The 24,923-nt window shown below is 38.1% G+C and overlaps 1 protein-coding gene across 1 annotated transcript in view; it reads right to left on the reverse strand.

The window, feature by feature from the left end:
* CADPS2 (calcium dependent secretion activator 2) overlaps positions 1-24,923 on the reverse strand; it is a 5,163,308-nt gene that overhangs the window by 1,933,441 nt on the left and 3,204,944 nt on the right. The window contains exon 16 of the mRNA XM_044088753.1: positions 21,565-21,688. Within this exon, the coding sequence (XP_043944688.1) occupies positions 21,565-21,688 (124 nt within the window). The remainder of the gene's footprint in view (positions 1-21,564; positions 21,689-24,923) is intronic.

Consider the following 24,923-nt stretch of genomic DNA (forward strand, 5'->3'; position numbering starts at 1 on the left):
TACTCAAACTGCTGAATCACTTACAAATGCCTTCTACCAACACCTACAGGACTGCATGGATCAGGCAATCCCAAACAAAACTAAGACTCTTTGTACCAAAGGCAAGCGTCCAGTCTGGTGGACCCCAGCCATAAACAAGCTCTACAACAAAAGGAGGAAGCTACTACAAGATAGAGCAAAATCCTTGAAAGGTAAGACACCCTTGATCATTATAAGTAAAAAACTAAGAGCTCTCATAAAATCATCCAAGGCAAATTTTGAGAGAAAAATCGCCAAGGACTCAAAAGACAATCATAAGGCCTTCTTTAGCTATGTTAGAAACCTTGGAGGAAACTCCCAGATATGCTCAGAATTAGTTCAAAATGATGTGAAGATTACTGAACCTACACACATTGCCAACATACTGGCTGACAGGTTCAGTGCTAACTTCTCCCCCCCAAAAGGAGAGATATCTATACCAGAGGATTGTAGCCCCCCACACATCTCCAACGCCCAGGTGAGAACTGCTCTCTCCAAGGCAAAAAACACAGCATCCATGGGACCGGATGGTGTCCCCGGCTGTGTACTCCACAAACTCAATGAGGAATTAAACCTGCAGTTAGGACAGCTGTTTAATCTTAGCCTCACCTCAGGATACGTACCCAAGGAGTGGCGCACGGCGACTGTGGTCCCACTTCACAAGGGCGGTGCCTCCACCGACCCTAGAAATTACCGTCCCATTAGCTTGACAAGCCTTATCTGCAAAGCCATGGAGAGGATCATAATGGAACTCATAAATAAAGACATAGGGAACTTGCAGACTTTGGATCCAACCCAGTTTGGCTTTGTCAAAGGCAGATCATGCCTTTTAAACTTGGTTGACTTTTTCGAAACAGTCACCAAGGCCATTGATGAGGGTAAGGCAGTCCATACAGCCTACCACGACCTGGCAAAGGCCTTCGACACAATACCCCACTCAGGTATCATCGAAAAACTCATCAGCTTGAATGTAAACCCATACATCACAAGATGGGTTGCAAACTGGCTAAGTGACAGAACCCACAGGGTCAGAGTTGCTGGCGCCATGTCAGACTCAAAGCCGGTCACAAGTGGTATCCCACAGGGCTCAGTCCTGGGTCCACTCTTGTTCGGCATCTACTTCTCTGAAGTACAAGCAAACACAGGAGGGTTATGGCTGACAAAGTTTGCAGATGACTGCAAACTGGGCGCCATAGTCGAAAACACATCTGACACAGATATCCTTCAGAAGGGCTTCACAGAAATGGATAACTGGTGCCAGAGCCATGGCCTAAAGTTAACGCCAAGAAATGCATAGTCATACCCTTTGGGAAAAACAAGGTTACCCCTAGCTACCATATAGGTGGCAATCCACTGAGCACAGAAGAAGTTATCAGGGATCTGGGGACCCAGGTTGACAGTAACCTTTCGTTTGACACTCACGTTGCTAAAGTAGTTAGGAAGACCTTCTACATTGCCCACCTGATCATGAAGGGATTCACATCTAGATCAAGGGAGGTCATCGTCCCCCTGTACTCATCACTCATTAGACCTATGATTGAGTACAATGCCCCATTCGGAATGTATCTGACCCGACACCTGCAGCAGCTGGAAAGGCCCCAAAAGTTCCTCACCAAAAGGATAAAGGGTCTCAAAAATATGTCATGCTGCCCGACTGAAAGAACTCCAGCTCTATTCAGTCGCATACCGCTTGCTCAGAGGTGACCTGTGCCTGACATACAAGGCCATGTCAAACCCAGATTTGATAAATATGCTTCACCTCAAAAAATCTACATCCCTCAGAACCACAAGGGCGGGAGACTTAAACCTTGACACGGTTATTAATAGAACGTGCTGGAGGGACAGATTCATCACCCAGAGACTCCCTATGCTGTGGAACAAAATCCCGGTACATGTGAGGCAGAGCACCTCGCTGGCCTTGTTCAAGAGGAATCTTGACCAATGGATGGGAGATCGCAGATATACCCCAGGGATTACTTCAGTGTCACTGCTTGACAGAGGCACAGTAAAATAATAGGCATAGTTTTCTTCAAACTAAAGGGGTGGCGAAAGCCACATAACTATGGGCTAGGCTTATAAATGCCTTTGGGCAGATAGCCTAGTATGAACCTATGAACCTATCAGTCCACTACTCCAGTTAACAAACATGACATTTCATTTATAGAATGAAATCTGAAAATATACTAGATGTACTGAGACAAGGCTGCAGCTCAGACTGTTAGCAAAAACTACTAAGAACTGATAAGAAAATATTGAATTTAAATTCAACACAATGTAAATTTTAATATTTTGTCTGAAAAATTTGAAGCACTCTGGATGAAAGACACTGAGAAATGAGCTGTATATATAACATCTGACGCATCAAATGAAACCTTGGTCAAAAGCTACTAACATAAACACAGAAATAAGAAATATAGGATCTTGTTTCAAACTACAGCATGTGAAGACACTGATTCTCCTAATATTTTGGGTCATTAGGTTTCAGAGAAGCTAGGAATTGTGAAAAAATATTCACAACATGAAAGCAAAAGACTGTATTTGTTTAGGAACAGACACATTGTCACAGAGTAATTTCAGGTAGTTTGCACAGCCGCAGTAATAACAGCTTTCATGCTGAATATTTACATGTTTAGGAAGTTTGCCTGAAGAATATCATATACAAATACAACCCGTTTCTGTCAGCAATATATGCTCCAAGATAAGAACCGGTAATTGCCAGGAGTAAAAGCAGACAGGAAATTGAGTAAGTAGCACGTTTAGATATTATAAGCAATTACAACTAAAGGAATAGGTAAACAGCACAGGTGTCATTGCAAAGCAAAACCATATATGCATTTGTTGTGACTCACAAAACTGGAATAGTGATTAAAAAATTACACACTGTTTATAGCTATAGTAGTACTTTGTATAAATGTAATTGCTAAGTTACTTTTAGAATTAAATTCAAACCAGAGAACCTGACAGAAAAAAACGTAGGTGAAGAACTAACTTGTACATCCTTATTAAGTCATTAGGAATGTGCCGGCCGCTTGGTCCAATGTTGGTGATTTATCTTTATAGGCATATTCCAAACAACTACTGCAGAAGTAATTGAAGGAGCGCAAGTCATTGTAAACATAACTGATGATCTACAAATGACACAGGTAAGATACAGAATATGAAGAAAAACTGCTATAACTGATTAATAAATTAAGATAGGTAGTTACAAGTTAAACATAAAAATAAAATACAAGTGACAAGTCTCAAATACATTGGCCATAGTTTACCATTCTTTTATACATTTGTTAACCAGGTAAGGCCACTAGGCAGAAGTAATCAGTACTGGATCAGATGTACCAAAGTCTGCCATAAAAAAATTCAGTGCAATAATGTAAATACCAGGACAAAAACCCATGCAGACGGGATCTGAATGTTCGACTGCTGAATCCTACACTAAGGCACTGTATGAGCACATCCACTCATGCATGAATTGTGCCATCCCAAATAGAGCCAAGATGCTCTCTTACAAAAAAAAAAAGAAGCCAATCTGGTGGTCCCCTGCAATAAACAAACTATACAACAGAAGGAAGAAACTGTTGTAGAAAAGAGGAAAATCCCAGGATGCAAAAAACTCAGTAAGAAGCTGAGATCTCTCATAAAATCCCCAAAAGCTAGTTACAAAACTAAAATTGCCAAATATTCCAATGACAACCACAAGGCATTCTATAGTTATGTCATGAACCTAAATGGCAATGCTCAGATCTGCTCTGAGCTACAACAGAATGGCATTAAATATACTGATCCCAAAGATATTGCCAATATTCTGGCAGATTGATTTAGCACCAACTTCACCCCCCTCTCACCTCCTAAAGGGCCCATCTCAAGACCAAAAGATTGCCAAATTCCGGTAATCATGGCCACACAGGTAGAAATCGCACTCTCCAAAGCTAAGAATACAGCATCCATGGGACCAAATGACATCCCGGGCTGTGTACTACACGAACTACAAAAATGAACTGGCACCTCACCTAAGTGTCATGTTTAATCATAACCTCACCTCAGGCTTCATGCCCACTGAGTGGCACACAGCTACAGTTATTCCACTCCACAAGGGGGGATCCACCTTGGATCCCAGGAACTACAGTCCCATCAGTCTGATGAGCCTGATCTGCAAGGGCATGGAATGCATTATTATGGAACTTATAAACAAAGACATTGGCAACCTTCAAACTCTGGACCCCACCCAGTTTGGGTTTGTGAAGGGCTGATCTTGTCTCCTGAATCTGACTGACTTCTTCAAATAAGTCTCCAGAGCTGTGGATGAAGGTAAGGCAGCCCACACAGCCTATCTGGACCTCGCCAAGGCCTTCAACATCATCCCCCACTCTGGAATCATAGACAAACTTACTAAGTTGGGCATAAATCCCTACATCACTCGATGGGTTGCCAACTGGCTTACTGACAGAACCCAGACTGCAAAAGTAGCTGACTCCAAATCCAGCTCCAGACAAGTGGAGTACCTCAGGGTTCAGTCCTGGGACCACTCTTGTTTGGCATTTACTTCTCTGAAGTACAGGGCAACACTAAGGGACTCTGGCTAACAAAGTTTGCAGATGACTGCAAACTGGGAGCCATTAATGAATCCCCAAATTATGTGAATATTCTACAAAAGGGCTTTACAGAAACAGATGCTTGGTGCCAAAGCCATGGGCTCAAGCTTAATGCCAAGAAATGGATAGTTATCCCCTTTGGAAAAAAACATGTACCCATGAATTACCACATAGGTGTCAGCACACCAAACATCAAAAGTGTGATGAGAGACTTAGGGACACAGGTGGACAGTGGTCTCACCTTCGATAACCACATCGCTACAACAGTCAAGAAATCCTTCTATATAGCACATCTCATCACTAAGGGCTTTTCATCCAGAAAAAAGGATGTCATTGTCCCACTCTACTCATCCCTCATTAGACCCATTATAGAGTATAATGCCCCGTTTGGTATGTACCTCACAAGACATCTGCAACAGCTGGAAAGGCCACAGAAATACCTCACTAAAAGAATCACAGGCCTAAAGCAGATGCCATATGCTGACCATCTAAAAAAACTCCAGCTATACTCTGTGGCATATCATCTACTCAGAGGTGATCTCTGCTTAGCATACAAAGCTATGTCAAACCCTGAGCTGTTGGACATGCTCCACTTAAAGAAATCCCAATCCCTGAGAGCCATATGCTCCAGGGATCTAAACCTTGTCATCACAATGAACAAAGCATGCTGGAGGGATAGGTTCCTGACCCAGAGACTCCCCATACTCTGGAATAGACTGCCCATACATGTCAAGCAGAGCACCTCCTTTGCCCTTGATGATTTGATGGGAGATAGGAAATTCACCCCTGGGATCATGTCAATCGCCCTGCTAGACAGGGGTCCAGGGAAGTAAATATTGTGGGAAGAAATATCCAGGGAATTGTTATAATTAGGTTTGTATAGGCCCTAGGGCCGATAGCCTAGTACCAACCTATGAAAAGGTGAACAGACTTACAGACCTTTCTAGGGATGATGCATTATAGGTTCATAGGGGATTACTAGGTTAACGGCTTAAGGGCCCTTACAAGCCTAGCCAATATAACCCAATTTTACTCAATATATGGTTCCTAGGGGTAAGAGGATGGCATGGATTTGTGCCTGTGCATTGAGTATCTTACAGATCGCCCTTGCCCATAAGGGACATAGGCAGTACCTCAGGTGTGAATTTGCAATTTCTAATCCATTGATCCAAATTGCGTTTGAAGAAGGTCATGGAAGGGCTCTGTTTAATGTCGATAGGAAGCCTGTTTCAAAAAAGGGGCAATCGCTGACACACACATCTGTCTCTCCAGCATGTTTTGTTTGAGTCACTAAGTTTAGATCCCTAGATTGGGTGACCCTTGTGCTGTTTGACTTGCAGATATGTAGCAGTTCCATCAGGGCTGGATTTATGAATACCTTGCAGGGCAAGCATAGGCCACCCCATAACAGTTGGTAGGAAACAGAGTAAAGGGGCAGAACTTTTAGTCTGCCTGCATATTTCAGGTTGATTACACCCTGTATTTTTTTGTGAGGAAAATCTGAGATCACTCCAGCTTTTGTAAGTGCCTAGTCAAGTACATGCCAAATGGATCACTGTACTCAGTTATTGGTCTAATGAGGGCTGAGTGCAGCAGGACTATAATTTCCTTGGATTTGTATGACATACCTTTTATTACAATTTGTGTCAAAAAGATTTCCTCACCACTGTGGAGACATGACTGTCAAAGTTTGATCTACTGTCTGTCAGTGTACCTAGATATCTCATTTCTGAGTCTACTCTAAGAGGTCTGCTATTGATGTTGTAGTTTGCAGGGGTAACTGACTTCCCAAATGGTATGATCATTTTTTTTTTTTTTAGTTTTCGGCCATGGTTCTGGCACCAATTGTTTGTCTGATCTAGACTCTCCTAAAGGATACCCACATCACTGGGGGATTCAATGATTGCCCTTAGCTTGCAGTCACTGGAAAACTTTGTTACCTATGTGGTGACACCGGGACTTATTCCCAGTTTTGTGAGTTGATTTATAATACCTGAGTTGGGAATTGTGTCAAATGCCTTGGCCAGGTGGACGTAGGCTGTATGTACTGTTTTAGCCTTACCCATGGCCTCAGTGACTTCCTCATAGAACTCCACCAGATTCAGTAGGCATGACCTGCCCTTGACATAGCTGAATTGGGTAAGATCTAGTGTTTGAAGGTCACCTGTGCCATTATTTTTCAGGCCCATGAGTATTCTTTCCACGGCATTACATGTGAGACTAGTCAAAATTATGGGTGTGTAATTTCCCAGGTGAATAGATGGTCCTCCTTTATGCAGAGAGGGATGACTGTTGTTCTCCTCCATTCTTTCAGGACAAAGCCAGTCTAATGGCTGTGGTTAAACAGAGACCCTAATGGGCCTGATAAGTCCTGATTTAAGGTGTTTAGATGGCTACCTTTTATACTGTCAGTCCCTACTGAAGCCATATTTTTAAATTTAGAGAGCACAGTGACAACCTTTTCTTTGGTGATAACTGGCAGTGGAGTGGTGTAGGGTATTTTTTTTGGGAGAACTGAGGGTAATGAGGAGGTGAAATTTGAGCTGACTATGTCAGCCAGCAGATTTGCTATGTCTTTCAGCTTACTACAGGTGATACCATCAACAACTAATTCTGCACATTGTTGGGTGTTGCCCTTAAGACTATGAATATAACTGAAATGCCTTATGATTATCCTTGGCTTTGAAAGCTATTTTTAACTAAAAATCTGTTTTAAGACATTTGACTAGTTCACTGATGTGCTTGATTAGACTAATGAGGGACTTATTTCTCTGTTATGTACCCTCCTCTTATTTTTCAAAAGGATTTGCTTTTTTAAACACCTTTATTGAATTATCACTTGTAATAGGCAAATTTACATTCATATAAAATTAATCAAACTATATTAACATAACAAACATATATAATGCTATATATCATATAACCTAAGCAATACTGCATGCATTATTCAATTCCCACCTTTTTTTTAAACAAGAAACTCCTTTATTAACCTATTAATACTAGGGGTCCACCAGGGTGGCTTGTTTTTGTGGTTTGACCTGGTTTTATTTCAGTCTAGTATTGCCGTTTTTATGCAATTGTTTATATGATCATATGGGGCTTTTGTCTATGCTTCTCCTTAGGTTTCTGTGTTTTCTGGGTTTGGGAGAGCATGGAAACTAGCTATGCCATCACTTAATAGGGTGTATTTTACCATGGAGAAGTTCTTAAAGGTTTTGGGTTTAGGTGAGGGGACTGATTTTACCTTTACAAGCTGATCTTACTAGTGAGAACATAACACTAGGGGGGGTGCAGCACTCTCCCATATTTGTGAGAACCAGATTTAGGATATATGTTCCCCTAGTGGGAGTGCAGACTAGTTGCTCTAGGGCATTTGAATTTACAAAGACAGGAAATCTTTGGGCCTGCATGTTAGTGGTCATGTATGCCTCACAATTAATGGAGTGGTAGTTAAAATCAATCATGAGTATGGTATTGTTCTGGATGATGAGCATTTCTAGTAACTTCTGTTATGATGTATGGGTTTCCTGGTTCATGGTGGGGACCTATAGCTAGCAGAATATGGTAATGGATTTTTCCCATGGTTAGTCAGACATGGAGTAGCTCAAGCATGCCAAATTATTTGACCAGCCTTGAGCTGTGTTTATCCTTTATGTAGATAGATACACCTCTGGCTTTTGCTCTTTAACGTTCAGTTGGTGGTCAGAATGTATGAAAGGCATTTTGACCATGCATTTCTGGAGTGCTTTCCATGGCTTTGAACCATGTCTCAGTAAGTGTACAAACGTCACGATTCTCCAGGTTGAGGAGAGCTTTCAGGGAGTGCAGTTTCTTGGTGAGACTCCTAGTACTAAGCAGTAACAGTAAAACGCAAAAAGGTGAAATGGAAATTCCAGCAGCTCAAGAAGGCTGTTATTTAACGCTAATCAAATATAATACATTTTCATCTACCACACCAGACTTCTTCAGAAAGTAACAACACCACAATAAATCTTTCACTTATATACAAAATAAATTAATTGACACACCAATCAGGTCCCTTTCCTAATTAAAACCTTCGCCACAATATTAGTCTAAAAAGGCACATTTCTCTATTTCTCACCATTATTTAAAAATTCAAACACTCAATAAGTAAAAAACAATAATAAATACAATCTCAATAGACACTATTACAGTACAATAAATATACACAATATACAATCAATTTTTTTGATGGAATTCCTCTAGTTTTTGTTTGAAACTAAGCAGTAACACCTTTAGCTTGTCCTGAGTAGCTTTTGTTTTGTTGGAAGGTCTGTATGTTTGGCAATGCCTTATAAAGCATTATGGGGTAGATAATGTTTTGGCCAATAACCACAAGCCTAGAGGTGGCAGGTGAAGATCTCCCCTGGCAAAGCAGCATGGCCTATCAACCATATCCTCTAAGGCTAAGTATTTGGTCCCTTTGGAATGACACCAGCAGCTAAGGCAATTGTTAAAATTTATCATTTGCTGCTGGTACTGTGGCATCATCCTAGGAGATGGAAGAATGCTGCTCAAAGCTAGGCTCATACCTGTCTGTGACACATATTCTGAGAGCTCAATTATGTCTCTATTCATATAATCCAAGGAGGTACATCTCTGGTCATTCACACCCACATGGACTATGACTGAGTCATACTGATACTTAGGGGTAAGTGACCTGAGTGCTTGTGTGGTCTGGTAAGTCCTGGCACCTGAGAGGCAACTAACTATAACCTTCCCCTTCTCTAACCTGGTAAGAGAGACATCAGTGTGTCTCACAATGGAGTCTCTTATGACTAGAACATTGGGTCATGCAGTGTTTCGCCTTACAGGCTTGGGGGTTAAGGCATAATTAGATATTTAGTAGCTAACTTTTCTGATATATCCATGCCTATAAGAAAGCTATTGGTGGAGGGTTTGATCTGATAATATGCTATAATCAGGAACAAAATGAGTTTTAAAGTGCTCCAAGAACCTATTTACATGTACACTAGTGTTAAGCTTCTGTGATGTAAATAAACCAGTTGTGTTGCAGACATATACTGATCAGACGGTTTAGAAGTTGTAACTCTAGAAGGGAACAAACCAGTTGTCTGTAGGTGATATGTGTTTATACATGAACAGAAGGCATATCCTCAAATAAGCAGTTTGTATGTATGCATGTGAGACATTCCATAAATATGTCAATGGGAAGAATTTCAGGTAGAAACAAAGAATAAGATCTTCCAAAGCACATTTAAAAAGTCTTTTTATACAACAGCAATATTTTTAAATGACATCTTGTATAGATATACAGTTTGAAAGTCAAATGTATGACAAGTGAATTATTACCCCAGAAGTTATGAAGAGTACAGCATAAATTGCAAGAGAAGCACATAGACCTGCTGAAAGAACATGAGATTATGTGGACGGAGCAGTGGTGCAGCGGTAGCACTGTCACCTCACAGCAAGAGGTTCTCTGGTTCGATTCTTGGTGGGGATGCCTTCTGTGCGGAGTCTGTATGTCCTCCTTGCGTTTGTGTGGGTTTCCTCCAGGTACTCCGGTTTCCTCCCACGTTACAAAGACATGCATATGAAACATTTCTCCCCGGGTCTCCGCTGAAAATTGGCTTCATTCCAAGTTCACTTTCCCAGTTAACAAATGTAAAATAAAATAAATAAAATAAATAAAATAATTAAAATAAATAAATAAATAATTCTGCAGTTATGTGTGTCAAAAGAAAAGTTAACGATTTCCAAAAAAGTACTGAAACTGATGCAGAAACACAGTAAGCAAAAAAAGTTATAGTCACAGCATGACCTAAGTAAAAATCATTTGTACGGGAAGAAAATTAGTCTTATTTTCAGCTCAGAGAAAAAAATGTGTCCAGCGCTTCATGTGCAAATATGACAAAACATTGGTGCCTAATTAAATAGATGATAAATTCTTGACAGGATACAAGAAATTACTTCTGGAAACAATAAAGGATAAAGAAAACTGATATAATGTACAAGAAGAACAGGTAATGCAAAGCTGTGTCAACTGTAACGTGTGCTATAGTAACAACGAAAACCAAGAAATGCTGGCGTGTTCAGCATGCCTCTCAACTATACCAAATTCCTGCGAAGTTCCAAGGTTTGAGGCTAAAATAATAGGTGCCACAAATTCCTGAGTGGCCCCTTGAAATCACAATTTTTTTCTTTTTATTTACAATTTTCAGTTAATGCTGATGTCATCAATGTGCAGGGGCATTTGTGATGATGTCAGCATCATGAGACAGTACCTGACCCCTACCCCAGTAAACAAGAATCAGTACAGCCAAAGAAAAGAGTACACAATGCAGTGTAGTAGAAAGTGACCACCACTGTTTTGCACAGTCTTTGTGCTGGGATATGTTTTAGAGAATCCATCCAACCCCCGATTACATAGTAATGCAAACAAACAAAAATAAAATATATTATAGTATTGAAATCTATAAATATCAGTTTTCCTCCTCATCTGGGTAACTAAAGAAATACAATGATATCTATAGATGTATATATTTTATTATTAAATAGATTATACATATATTGCATTTTTTTTCATTTATTGTCACAAGATGCAAATACCAGTAAATGTGGAAAAAAAAAAGTTATTTTGCCCTAGGGGAAAATCAGTGACAGCAGCTTTTGATGTTTCTTATTTCTTTAAATATTTTTTCAGTCTTAATAAAACCAGTTATGCAGCCCCTACATTTCTTATCTCCCAGGTCTTGACAAGGGGATGTTACTGAACGCTCACACTGGTATTGATTTGTTCCTAATTATGCATGAAAACATGTGCCGTTATGTGGATTGCCATAACCCAGCTTTCCTTTTGGCGACCAGTGTTGGTGGCAGCAGGGCATTTATTTTATATCAGCATATGTTAAACTATTCGCTGGGTTGGAACTTGGAAATATAGAAAAAAAAAGTAATGAAATGACATATGCTCTTCTTCTTTTGGCTTTTCCCAGTTAGGGGTCGCCACAGTGGAACTCAGGTCTGCTAATGATTGGCAGTAGATTTTTATGGTGCCAAGGTGCCAGCTCAATACCCAACCTTCAACGAAGGCACGCCCATTTCACACATGTCTTTCGAACGCCACTGGACTGCAGGGAGGACATGCAGACTCCACACAGAAGGCGCTCCAGCCAAGAATCGAACGGGAGAAGCTCTTGCTGTGAGTTACAGCGCTACCGCTGCACCACCGCGGCTTCCACAAAATTACTATTTTTAAAAAAGTAAAGGAGAAGAGTGGTTAGTAATTCAAATGTAATATTTAACCTTCCTGTTTGCGAGCTACTGTTCACATAAATTCTGAAATGTTCATTTCACATGCTGAGGGTGAAGACTGCAAAGCAGTTATCTAATATCCATGTTAAACTTTTTGAAGTACAACAAGCCCTATGATTTACTTTGCACATTAATATACTAAGACATCTGCCCCGCAAAAGTTATACAACTTCCTCTACGATGTAAAGTATTATGGTTAAGTGGAACTAAGTAGAAACAGCAAGGGTAGAACAGGAACCCTGTGAATTAATTAATTTTCACCATTTGGGGATCTAAGTTACCAATGGGATTTTATTATTTTAGTTTCTCATTTTTTACTGAATGTTACCAGGACGTTTCTAATCTAGGGCTGACCAATAGGATCTGCAGAAACACTTGAGGCACTACTTTGAATGGAGTCCTGCTGATTGCTGGAAAATGTAGTTTGTACTATTTACATGTAGGTTTGGGGAGCACAGCTGGAACAAAGTAAAAACAAATACCAATGTGAATTGGACCAGATTTGCAGAAAGATACAAATGCTTTAGGTTCTTCAGAAAATTGTATTCAATGTTTGTGGACGATTACAGAAACATGTTGCTTAAAAATATATTAGTGTATAACAATATTAACCATTTTACCAGCACCACAACTGCACATTTTATTCTGTTTGTTGATAATGAGTGTCCCTGCAAATGGAACAAACTTTTATTTACAGTCTTACAGGGAATTTTGTATTTTTTTATGCTTCTTTTGGTTAAGTCAGAGGGAAAAAGAGCAGTGGGATCTAGAGGTTTGCCTAGGAGGTCGACTTATTTAAAGTAATTACATTCATTTTGTGTCTAAACTGCTGCAGATAACATATTTGGATAGTTAATTTAAATATCATAAAAACTGCTTTCCTTATAAAATACATTTTGTAAGCTTGAGCGTATAACTTTTAATGCAGAGTACACTTTTACTGTTGCTTTAACAAACTAAGCAGCATTTTAAAGGACGTGGCAGTTTACGCAAAGACAGAGTGCACGGGGGGTAGCATGGTTATCTTTTATGTCTGACTCATTTTTCGAATGGGGACGGAGTACAATCTTGCAAAGTCTGTACACTCTCACTTAATTGTATTTTGTTAAACTCATGCCATTGATACTGGTCACCACTTCCATCTCTCGGTTTATGTATTAGGTGGAATTAGTGATAGTGACTTAAATTAGGTGTGTACGTTATGATGTGATTGGCACATCATATTAAGTTTAAAATGATATTATTTGTTCACCACTTACTGACATAGTACCTAACATAAAAAGTAACAGTTTTCAGTTTGATTAAAAAATATGGTAACAAGATTGAAATTCAAACTATGAACAAACTAAAAACAAAACAAAAAAAAATGGAAGAAGGAAGCCTAAGAGCCGCGAAATAGCAATAAAATCCTTTATTCACATTAAGCACTTTCATCCTTTAATGTAACTGGACTTATTCAGAACAAGGGTACCCAAAAACAACATTTTATATATATATATATATATATATATATATATATATATATATATATATATATATATCTATATAGATAGATAGATATAGATGTATATATATATATATATATATATATATATATATATACATATATATATATATATATATATATATATATACATATATATAGATGTATATATATCTACACACACACACACACACACACACACACACAAAACCAAAAAAACTATATATCTACACACACACACACACAAAACCAAAAAAACCTATATATATATATATATATATATCTACACACACACACACACACACACACACACACACACACACACACACAAAAAAAAATTATATACACACACACACACACACACACACACACACACACACACACACACACACACACACACATAAGCTAAGTTCACCAATTAACAATCAATTACCATGCAGAAAAATAACTGATTAAGACAATCAACAAACTTTAAAAAGCACATACAAAAAAACTTTTCCTCAAGCAGGACTAAGTTGTCTAATACAATAGGCAGTAATTCCTGAAACTTGCTAAAAAAGTTAAAATAGTTTAAAATGAAGATATATTGCCATATTCACCGTAAGCAGTAAAATTTAGAAAATGCAACCATTAGGTATAACCCTAAAACCATAACATTGTAGTCAATATATCAAAAATGTACTGTGGTTCATGAGAAGAAATGTGCAGTTTTTAATTTTAGAGCACTAGTAATCGATATATTCTTGTTCAAGCCAGGGGCTACTGTAGCATTCATCCTTAATTGCCACCTCAGCTCTAAAAACTCCAAGTCATCTTCCACTGGACTGCCCTGCTGCCCCAAATCAGCTCAATCAATAGCAATAAATTTAAATTTATGTGAGGGGTTATCCTTTAAGTGTTTAAACAGGCATTCCTATCATCATTTTTTCTAATATATAAATGTTGGTATATCCTTTTCCTTAAGCAAAGCTTCATTTCTCCAACGTAAAATGCAGGACAACAACTGCACAGGTCTAAATATACTACCCCCTTACTACCACAGTAATGAAAACAAGCTAGAAAATAAGATAGCTTAAATTACAGGTTTTATTAACCATTAAAAACTGGGCCTTGACGCATTAGATTGTAAATGTATTTTAAAGCAGAAGAGTTTAAAAGGTCAGTACTCAAGGTGGGCTTGTTTTACTGGCGAGGGATCATGTGATTATTTTGATTTATCGTTCATATATGAAAGTTGGTCAATGTAAACTTCAATGGTCTGAAGAATTTCTGATGTGTACATCACTGAGACGAAAGTGTTTAGTGTTAGTTTGTAATAAAAGTGTTATGGTATAAAGAGTGGTCATTTTTTAGTAGTAGTATAACAATTACGTGTGATACAGAAAATGTCAAATACAATACCACCAAAATGGATTAGAAAAAAACTATTCCTCCAGTACAGAATTACATAACATCATTCTTTCAAGTTGCCTGGAATTTCGGAGTATGTTAATGTATTCATATATAATTTGTTGCGTAAACCTAACTTCCATGCTGCCTACAAGATGCACTTCATTAGTGCCATTTAGACTGACATTTACAGTGAAAACGTGTTCTGTCCATAAATAAATCACAGTAGTGTGACACAGCACCGGACAGATACCTGGTACATGTTATACTGATGAGCTAACTGTAGCCCTTCTCACATACAATGCTGAAATACATCTGGTCTCTTTCAAATACTGTGAATTTGCAGTCTAAGTTACGACAGTAAAGCATGCAATGAAGTACCTGATGCTAAATGTGTATGCAAACACATACATGTAGTGCTGACAATGTACATTAATGGCATTAAACTGTCAATATTTTTGTATTACTTATGAAGATTGCAAAATTTTGTTCTTAAGATGCTTTTGTAATACTTTGGAGTGTTTCTCCCCTGGCAGCAACTGAAAATGGGCATCTATCTAATTGGACATTCCTGGTAATCAAATATCAATAAACAAGCAAAGATAAATAAATAAACAAAATCACAGTAATGAGCATTTGTAAATCTATATCATCAGGCATATTATGAGCAGTTATCAGTGGGTCCCTACACACTGTAACAAATTATTTGGATTTGATAAGGCTATATGTGATCCACAGGATGCTTCACACATCTGGTACATATTAAAAGTACAAGCTAGTGTATGTGTAACAATACACTTTGCTAAAGAATAACACTAATACAGCTAGTTCATAGGTTGGTACTAGGCTATCAGCCCTTGGGCCTATACAAGCCTAGCCATAACAATTCCCTAGCTATTTCTTCCCACAGTATTTACTTCCCTGTACCCCTGTCTAGCAGGGCGACTGCCGTGATCTCTGGGGTGAATTTCTATCTCCCATCCAATCATCAAGGTTCCTTTTGAAGAGGGCCAAAGAAGCACTCTGCTTGACATGTATGGGCAGTCTACTCCAGAGTCTGGGGAGTCTCTGGGTCAGGAACCTATCCCTCCAGCATGTTTTGTTCATTGTGATGACAAGGTTTAGATCCCTGGAGCATGCATCACTGAGGGATTGGGATTTCTTTAAGTGTAGCATCTCCAACAGCTCTGGGTTTGACATGACCTTGTATGTTAAGCAGAGATCACCTCCGAGTAGACGATATGCGACAGAGTATAGGTGGAGTTTTTTTAGATGGTCAGCATAGGGCATCTGCTTTAGGCCTGTGATTCTTTTAGTGAGGTATTTCTGCAGCCTTTCCAGTTTTTGCAGATGTCGTGAGAAATGGTGCATTGTATTCTATAATGGATCTTATGAAGGATGAGTACAGAGGGACAATGGTGTCCTTTTTTCTGGATGAAAAGCCCTTAGTGATTAGTTGTGCCGCATAGAAGGATTTCATGACTGTTGTGGCGATGTGGATATCGAAGGTGAGACCACTGTCCACCTGTGTCCCTAAGTTTCTCATCACACTTTCAGTGTTTAGTGTACTGCCACCTATGTGATAATTCATGAGTGCATGTTTTTTCCCAAAGGGGATAAATATATATTTCTTGGCACCGAGCTTGAGCCCATGGCTCTGGCACCAAGCAACTGTTTCTGTAAGGCCCTTTTGTAGAATATCCACGTCATTTGGGGATTCAATAATGGCTCCCAGTTTGCAGTCATCTGCAAACTTTGTTAGCCAGAGTCCCTTAGTGTTGGCCTGTACTTCAGAGAAGTAGATGCCAAACAAGAGCGGTCCCAGGTCTGATCCCTGAGGTACTCCACTTGTCACTTGTCTGGAGCTGGATTTGGAGTCGGCTACATTTACAGTCTGGGTTCTGTCAGTAAGCCAGTTGGCAACCCATCGAACGACGTAGGGATTAATGCCCAGCTTAGTAAGTTTATCTAGGATTCCAGAGTGAGGGATGGTGGCAAAGGCCTTGGCGATGTCCATATAGGCTGTGTGGACCACCTTACCCTTGTCCACAGCTCTGGATTCGAAGAAGTCAATCAGGTTCAGGAGACAAGATTGGCCCTTCATGAACCCAAACTGCGTGGGGTCCAGTGTTTCAAGGTTGCCAATGTCTTTGTTAATACGTTCTATGGCCTTGCAGATAAGGCTCATCAGACTGATGGGGCGGTAGTTCCCAGGATCCAAGGTGGCTCCCCCCTTGTGGAGTGGGATAACTGTAGCTGTGTGCCACTCAGTGGGCATGAAACGTGAGGTGAGGCTATGATTAAACATGACATCTAGGTGATGTGCCAGTTCATTTTGTAGTTCATGTAGTACACAGCCTGGGATGTCGCCTGATCCCATAGATTCTGTACTCTTATCTTTGGAGAGTGCGTTTTTTACCTGTGTGACTGTTACTACCAGAATTTGGCAATCTTTTGGTATTGAGATGGGCCCTTTGGGGGGTGAGAGGGAGGTGATGTTTGCACTGAATCGATCTGCCAGGATATTGGCAATATCCTTGGGATCAGTATATTTAATGCCATTCTGTTGTAGCTCAGAGCAGATCTGAGCATTGCCATTAAGATTCTTGACATAGCTATAGAATGCCTTGTGGTTGTCTTTGGAATCTTTGGCAATTTTATTTTTGTAACTAGCTTTGTAGGATTTTATGAGGGATCTCAGCTTCTTACTGAGGCTGGTAAGGGAGTTTTTTGCATCCTGGGATTTTCCTCTTTTCTGCAACAGTTTCTTCCTTTTTTTTGTAAAGTTTGTTTATGGCAAGGGACCACCAGATTGGCTTCCTTTTTTTGGAGGAGAGCGTCTTGGCTCTATAGGGGATGGCACGATTCATGCACGAGTGGATGTGCTCGTACAGTGCCTTAGTGTAGGATTCAGCAGTCGAAGCTGTCAGTTACCGTCTGCATGGATGTCATGACATTTGTCACTTCTGACTTGAGTAGCATGAAGTTGGCTTTGGAGAAGATTTTTACAGAGGTTTCCTTACTGGGGGGTGGGGGTGGGATGTGGATGTCAAGGGTGATTAGCTTATGGTCAGACCTGACCAACAAGGGGGTGACCAAAGGTGAGGAGCATTGATTTCCCATGTTGGTAATGACCAGGTCTAGGATACTTGAGCCTCTGGTGGGACTAAGGATTTGTTGATCCAGGGAGATGGAATTTATGAATTCCAAGAACCGTTGGGCAAAGATGTTGGTACACGAGTAGTTTTCCCATTTAATGGCAGGGTAGTTGAAATCACCCAGTATTAGGATGTTTGGTTTTTGCATCTACAATTATCAACTACATATACATATGTATATATGTATTTCAGTACTGATAACAATGATGCAATAAGATTTACATATTTATACACATCTAATATTAATATGTTTTCATATTCTATGAGTGTCACTATTATCCTCATACACATATATTTTTATACTTATTTGGTATCAAATATTTAGTTTAATGTTATAATACATCATCATTCATCATCATTTATTATTTAATCATAGATTTTCTATTTTTATTGTATATTTAAAATAATTATTTTAACATAACAAAGATAACATTTATTTCTATATATTTTTAAATAAGAAGAGTTCTTAGAATGTTTATTAGTTATGGACTGCATTTGTATAACAGAAACTTGAATATGCAGCATAAAGTTAAAATAGAGTGAGTGTTTTTTAAAGAGATCTTAATTGATGACAAGTGAGATTTAATTACTAATTAATTAAGAAAAAGAGCGGGAAGTTAATTAGTTATTCTTGCTATATAACCATGTGATTTTCTGTATTAAATTATAACCTGAAGAAGCATACAGGACTGTATGCAAAAGTGCTTGTGACATAATAAAGAGATCTTTTATACTTTTTACTGCATCGTGGTGATCTACGTTTTGGTATCTCCTGGGATGTTTGGCTGTATCTTAATATTTTCCAGTATGTTTAGAAAGGTGTAGTGAGAATCTTGGGGCATGGTGGGGGATCTGTAGCAAGCTACAATTTGGATTTCAGTCTTACCCAGTGTTAGTTGCACCTGGAGAATTTCAGACGCATTGTGTTGGGCAACTAGCCTGGTGTTTTGAATATCCTTGGAGAATATGGACGGTCCTCCACCTTTAGTGTTTCGTTAGTGTACCTGTAACAATAAGCTTTGTAACAGAATAACATTAATACAGCTAGTGTATGTGTAACAACAAGCTTTGCGACAGAATAACATTAATACAGCTAGTGTATGTGTAACAATAAGCTTTGTGACAGAATAACATTAATACAGCTAGTGTATGTGTAACAATAAGCTTTGTGACAGAATAACATTAATACAGCTAGTGTATGTGTAACAATAAGCTTTGCGACAGAATAACATTAATACAGCTAGTGTATGTGTAGCAATAAGCTTTGCAATAGAATAACATTAATACAGCTAGTGTATGTGTAGCAATAAGCTTTGTGACAGAATAACATTAATACAGCTAGTGTATGTGTATTAATAAGCTTTGCGACAGAATAACATTAATACAGCTGTGACTCATTTTGATCACTTGTTAATACAGCTGTTCTGCAGGCACAGAATAAAGTACACAGTAACCTGTCAACGTTTGGTGGTTACTGCGTGTGTGTGTGTACGTGGGTGTTTGCACTTGTGTGTGTGTGTGTGTGGGGGGGTGGCACTGTTGTGTTCTTGATGTCTCCATAACATACATCTCATTTTGCTCCTTCATTTGCCGTTGCAGGAATCACTTTTCATAATGATATCACCTTCATGGATAGCAAGACAGTCCATGTGGGAGTTGTTCCTGACTGCTGGGCCTTCTGTGGGCATGAACAGGCTATATTGGTTGAAAGCATGCCACCAGTCATTGGTCACCACCAAAATCTTTGAATGAATCAGCAGGCCTGTCATTCATAAAATTCTGAATTACAACAATAAATGAATGAATGAATTAATTAATTAATTAATCAATCAATCATTGTTGACCTGATAAGTCCCACTAGGCTTTTGCCTTCTTTTCAGGGGAAAATTTGGCCAGTGCATCAGGGAACCTCCACTGCTGCTTTTGACAGGTGTCATGGGATCTTTTATCTCCACATCAGCTACAACTACCCAATCAGATGGGACCTCAGCTTAACATCTCAACTGAGGGATGACACGACACAGAATGAGTGGTGCACTGCAATACAGTGACATGAGATGTTCTTGGGGAAGGTAAAAGTTAACACTTCGGGAAACTGCTAATGCATCTATGTGTTATCTTGACAGCACATACATTCATATTATTCAGATATAAATTTTCATCTGGCTGGCTCTACATTTTAACATTGAAGTGCATTTGGTAGCTTAAAATATATCGGGTACCAAGCTAGAGAAATGTACACAGTACTTAAGAAAAACAAGAAAATATGTGGACTCCAAGGTATCTGTCTCGTACAATATTTGTATTCTATCACAAATGCTCTTTGTTCACAGCATTTACTACAGAATTGTTTATAGGACCTATCAAGGAAATGACAGCTTCTTGCAAAATGACATTCTCTCAAGTTGACATTTTGTCTACAGAACTGGGGAAATTGGTTGAGCTTTCATTATGACACTTGAGTCTAACAAATTAGATGTGATTCACAGAGAAAATCTTCAAAGAAAAAAAATAATTAACTGTGTGTACTGGAAAGTAGCACATTATTTACATATGTGAAAAACTGCAAGAATTATAGCTGAACATTTTTACTTCTGATCAAAAATGGACAATGAATTATTTCCAAGGAAAAGGTCAGACATTTGTATTGGCCCGTATCTTAGCCCACAGTTTTCCATACTAGAAAGCCCACAAGTGCATGAAAGTTCTCCCATTACTGATACATTTTAACGTCTACTCCAGAGCTTGTAGCATACACACTGATCAAACAACGTCAAGTTAGCAGGATTCTTTTCTTCTCTTTTAACAACTTGCCTTATTAGCAAGTACTATCCAGCACCTTTGCTGACTTGACTGAGATCATGAAATTTAGTACAGCAGTCGGGATTCTCTCATGAAATGTGCACTGAGATTTTGTAACAAAACAACCATATCTTAATTAGGACATGGTATCCCAAAAATAGAAACAAATGCTTCTATTTACTTTTCAACCTCACAAATGATTTACAAAAGAGCAAAATGGTAAAGAAATTAAAAAAAAAATAAAAATATTAAAAGTAATGCAACATTTTAGGCAACATAAAAAATGAATATTACTGCGATAAATCAGAAACTCAATCCTTCAGGACATTCAAGTATAATGTATTACTTATATATTCTGTTAACCTATTGAATTAAAATATTACTCTTTCCTATATCATGGAAAAGATATCTGTGATATGATGGGGCATCACTGAAACTTGGGAAAACCTGTAGTATTATGCCTGAAGAAAATGACTTCAGATAAGGTATTCCCACAGATAGTTTACAAAAAAAATCAATAGCCTGCCTCCTTAAATAACAGTAAAGAACAAGTGAGCCTCCTTTCTTCTTTTGTAGTAAATGCTTCAGATAATAGCAACGGGGAAGATTTAAGCTTGATGTTTTTGCTCAAGTAAAGTCCCAGGAGGCAGATTAAAGCAGTGAATAGGAAAAAAAGCTTTGCAGTTCACCAGCTGAGATTTTAATGAGACATTTCCACTTGTAATGACTCAGGTTTGTTCTGGAAAAGAAAAAGAATTTGAACAGAAAGTTCATTTAATAGGCCCTGTTTGCTCTGGCAGCCACTTCAGCGGCTGTTCACCATACTAACCTTCGATTCTGGCGTATTCTGTAAGACGAGTATAGTTGATCAAGGCAGCCTTCTCGAGACATTTTCTTACCACTTTTTTCACTTCCTCTGGTGGCACAGGTGTAGCAATGTCTTTCATCAAAACCTGCACATAAGACAGATTCCAAAAGGTTTTGGATAAGAAAAGACACAATTTCAACCATTTTATGGTTTTAAAGAACATTATGTGTGTTAAAAAGTAAGGCATTTCAGACGTCTCAGCATTCTTGTTTTGAAAATAACAATAAAAGGTTCATCTGAGTAGCCATAAAGTTACACACCACACTTAATTTCTGATTTTTTTCCTTTTTGTCTTACACACACACACACACACACACACACACACACACACACACACACACACACACACACAAAGCACCGTCAGACACATGGCACTGTCAGATTCCAATTTATGTTGCACATACAAAGTCTATTCCCATATTTTTTAGGAAATAATTTTGGGATTGAAATTGAAATGTGAATTTTATGCTGTACACTCTAATACAAAACACAGTAACCATGAAGAGGCGACTACTTAATATTAGTGTTTCTTTTGGTTAGGTACATTCTCATCCAGCAAGAGCAACATGCAGAGGTGAAATATTTAAAACTGTTGGGAACTTTTCTAATTTGTAAAACAAAAACGAAATGGAAGATTCTGGAAGACTAGGTAGACATTTCCTTATGCCGTTTAATTACAGTAGGTTAAGAGGATAAGATGCCATGCTGTGTCAGACAATAGCAAGTCACTGCTGTCTCGCACAATGAAAAAAAAAACACAACCAGTAAGTATGGAAAATAAATGCTGGTGCATAGCTTTATATATTTTATCAAGCACAAGTGTGAACAACAGCATAAATACCAGCAAAGTAATGATATATTTTTTCTTGGTAAACACATCTGCTGTATTTAAGGATTATACAACTAAGAATAGACTGTGAAAGTGGTAAACCGGTCATGGCCAATTACATTTCAATAGGATTTATTTTTTAAATACAGTTCTATGTAAGATTACAAGCTTCTAGCAAGCTGAAGGGTTGGGCTCATATGTACTTCAATCTCTGTGGCTATTTTTTGAATTTCACCACTTATAACAAAACATTAATTATTACCTGTAATTCTTTAGCTGCTAGTTTTGCAAATGTCAACAGATCATTCAAGCCAACATTTTAAGATGACAGCTTTTTAGTTACAAGTCAGTACACTAACATCCATAGCAACTCGGCATACTTGCCAGCACATTTGCACAGCACAGAAATGTTGACACTTGTAGCTAAAACAATCTGCATTGTCCCATAACCTGCCTTCAGCTGTCTACCTGTATTCTATACACATATCTTATTTTCTTTAGCATATATTTCCATTGTTCCTACAAGATGTTTCTCATCAATGATAAACTGTCTTAAACCATTAAATTATGTTCATTCTCAGTTTTTACTTCCCTCATTATAAAAAAACCTCATTTCCACATTTTCTATCAGCCTTTTTCTCCACTTCACATATTACATTCTCTCTGACTCTTTAGTTAGCTTTTATCTTTGGCAAACATTTAATCTAATAATTCTCTGAAGTGTACATATGTTTTATTTTCACTTTTTCATTTATGTTTTTCCTCGACATAGTACAGAATTAAATGTAGTAAAATGTCTTCCTAGTCAGTGAAATGCAAGTCAAGTACTCATTTTATTCCTAGATTGGTAGTTACTGACTTGTCACAATCCTGCCTCTATAATTATTCAATCAAGCCACCAAATGTATATATGGCACTAAAAGTTAGTTTTGGCAGCTACAGGAAGAAAAAAAGGATTAGCTTTTTTTCTGGAAAAGGAACTTCCCTGTAAGGCAAGCTGTCTCTACTGCCTTGGAACATAGGGTAATATATATATAGCAAGCTCTGTACCAAAATGAACTGAAATGCTTAAAGAAAGTAAATCACATGTGGTCAGAAGCAATTACCAGCTAACTTCTTTCTGTCTTTTGCTTTCTCTTTCAGGAACACTGCATGATTTTACATGTTTTTTAAACACCTTTATTGAACTACCACTTGTGACATATTTATTCCAAAGAAATCAAACAGCATTAACAAATATTAACAAACATACTTCACAAATATTCCTATATATTATATAACCTAAGCAACATTGCATAAATTATTCAATTCCTGACCTTTTTTAAACAAGAAACTTATTTACTTAACCATCGCTTATGACATAAGAAATCATACATTTATATAAATGAAAACAAACCACACTGACACAATCTTAATTGCAAGCATTTTACATCACAAATCATACCGACACACCCATTTGCAAACATTATACATCACTTATAGTTTACCCAATCATTTTCAGTCAGACATTACATAACTCATTTAAGTCCTGCCTTCTTTTAAACCTCAGTCATCCCCTGAATGGATTGTTCCCACAATTCCCAGTTTTTCCTATGCAGTTTGCTCCTGTCCTTTTCTAAAGATCTCAATTCCACTTATTTTATCTTTGTTACTGTATTCACTACTTTGAGCACACCAGTGACGCAATTTGTATCACAAGTTAAAATTTTAATACAAACATTTTGCAATTAATTCCATTTTGAGACACATCCACTACAAAGATGAACAGAAAGATGAAAATTAATTACATTTGATAAAAGTGTGTTTACATTAACAAGGCAAGAAATATGACTAATACAAAGTCACGAGTTTATTAACATGTCTGCAAAGCTACTGTTATCCAAAGGAATTTTTAAGGGAATAATTTGCACTAATGTTGCAGAAATTTAAAGCTAATCAAAATTCAACTGTGTATTCACATGTGGAAGAAAAATATTTTACTAAAAGAAACCCACCCAAACTTTATTTTAATGGAGAGCTGTTACCTGTGGCTTTATACTGCAACCTAATAAAATCTTCTGCTTTGGGTCCTTAAAGGAAAACACTACTTTCTAGTTGCCTTCTTGTTTACAGTTTACTAAGACAAAGTACTTGAAAAAAATCAGATAAAACTACTTTCCAGAAAATAATAAATTAACTTACACAAATGCAGGACCGCCTCTGTTCACCACACTGCGGCAACATATGTGAGGGAATTTTACTTTAAGAAAATTAAAATTTAAACAAAGGGAATAAAATCAGCACTGTGTAGTATGTCTCGGACAGCAAGCCCACTGGCATTCGAACTGCACTGCAGAAATGCATTAAAACCTGTTCAGCTCTGTGAAAACTAAATTGCTCTTAAGATTCTTTAAGAGATTTACTCCAGATAAAACCTTCAACATTTCATTTCTGCCTAATAATGACTACTTATACTTAACAATAAACTACTAGCACCACAATACATGCATTT

The sequence above is a fragment of the Protopterus annectens genome, chromosome 11.part0, assembly GCF_019279795.1.
Source record: "Protopterus annectens isolate FY-2018-M chromosome 11.part0, PAN1.0, whole genome shotgun sequence".
Lineage (NCBI taxonomy): Eukaryota > Metazoa > Chordata > Ceratodontiformes > Protopteridae > Protopterus > Protopterus annectens.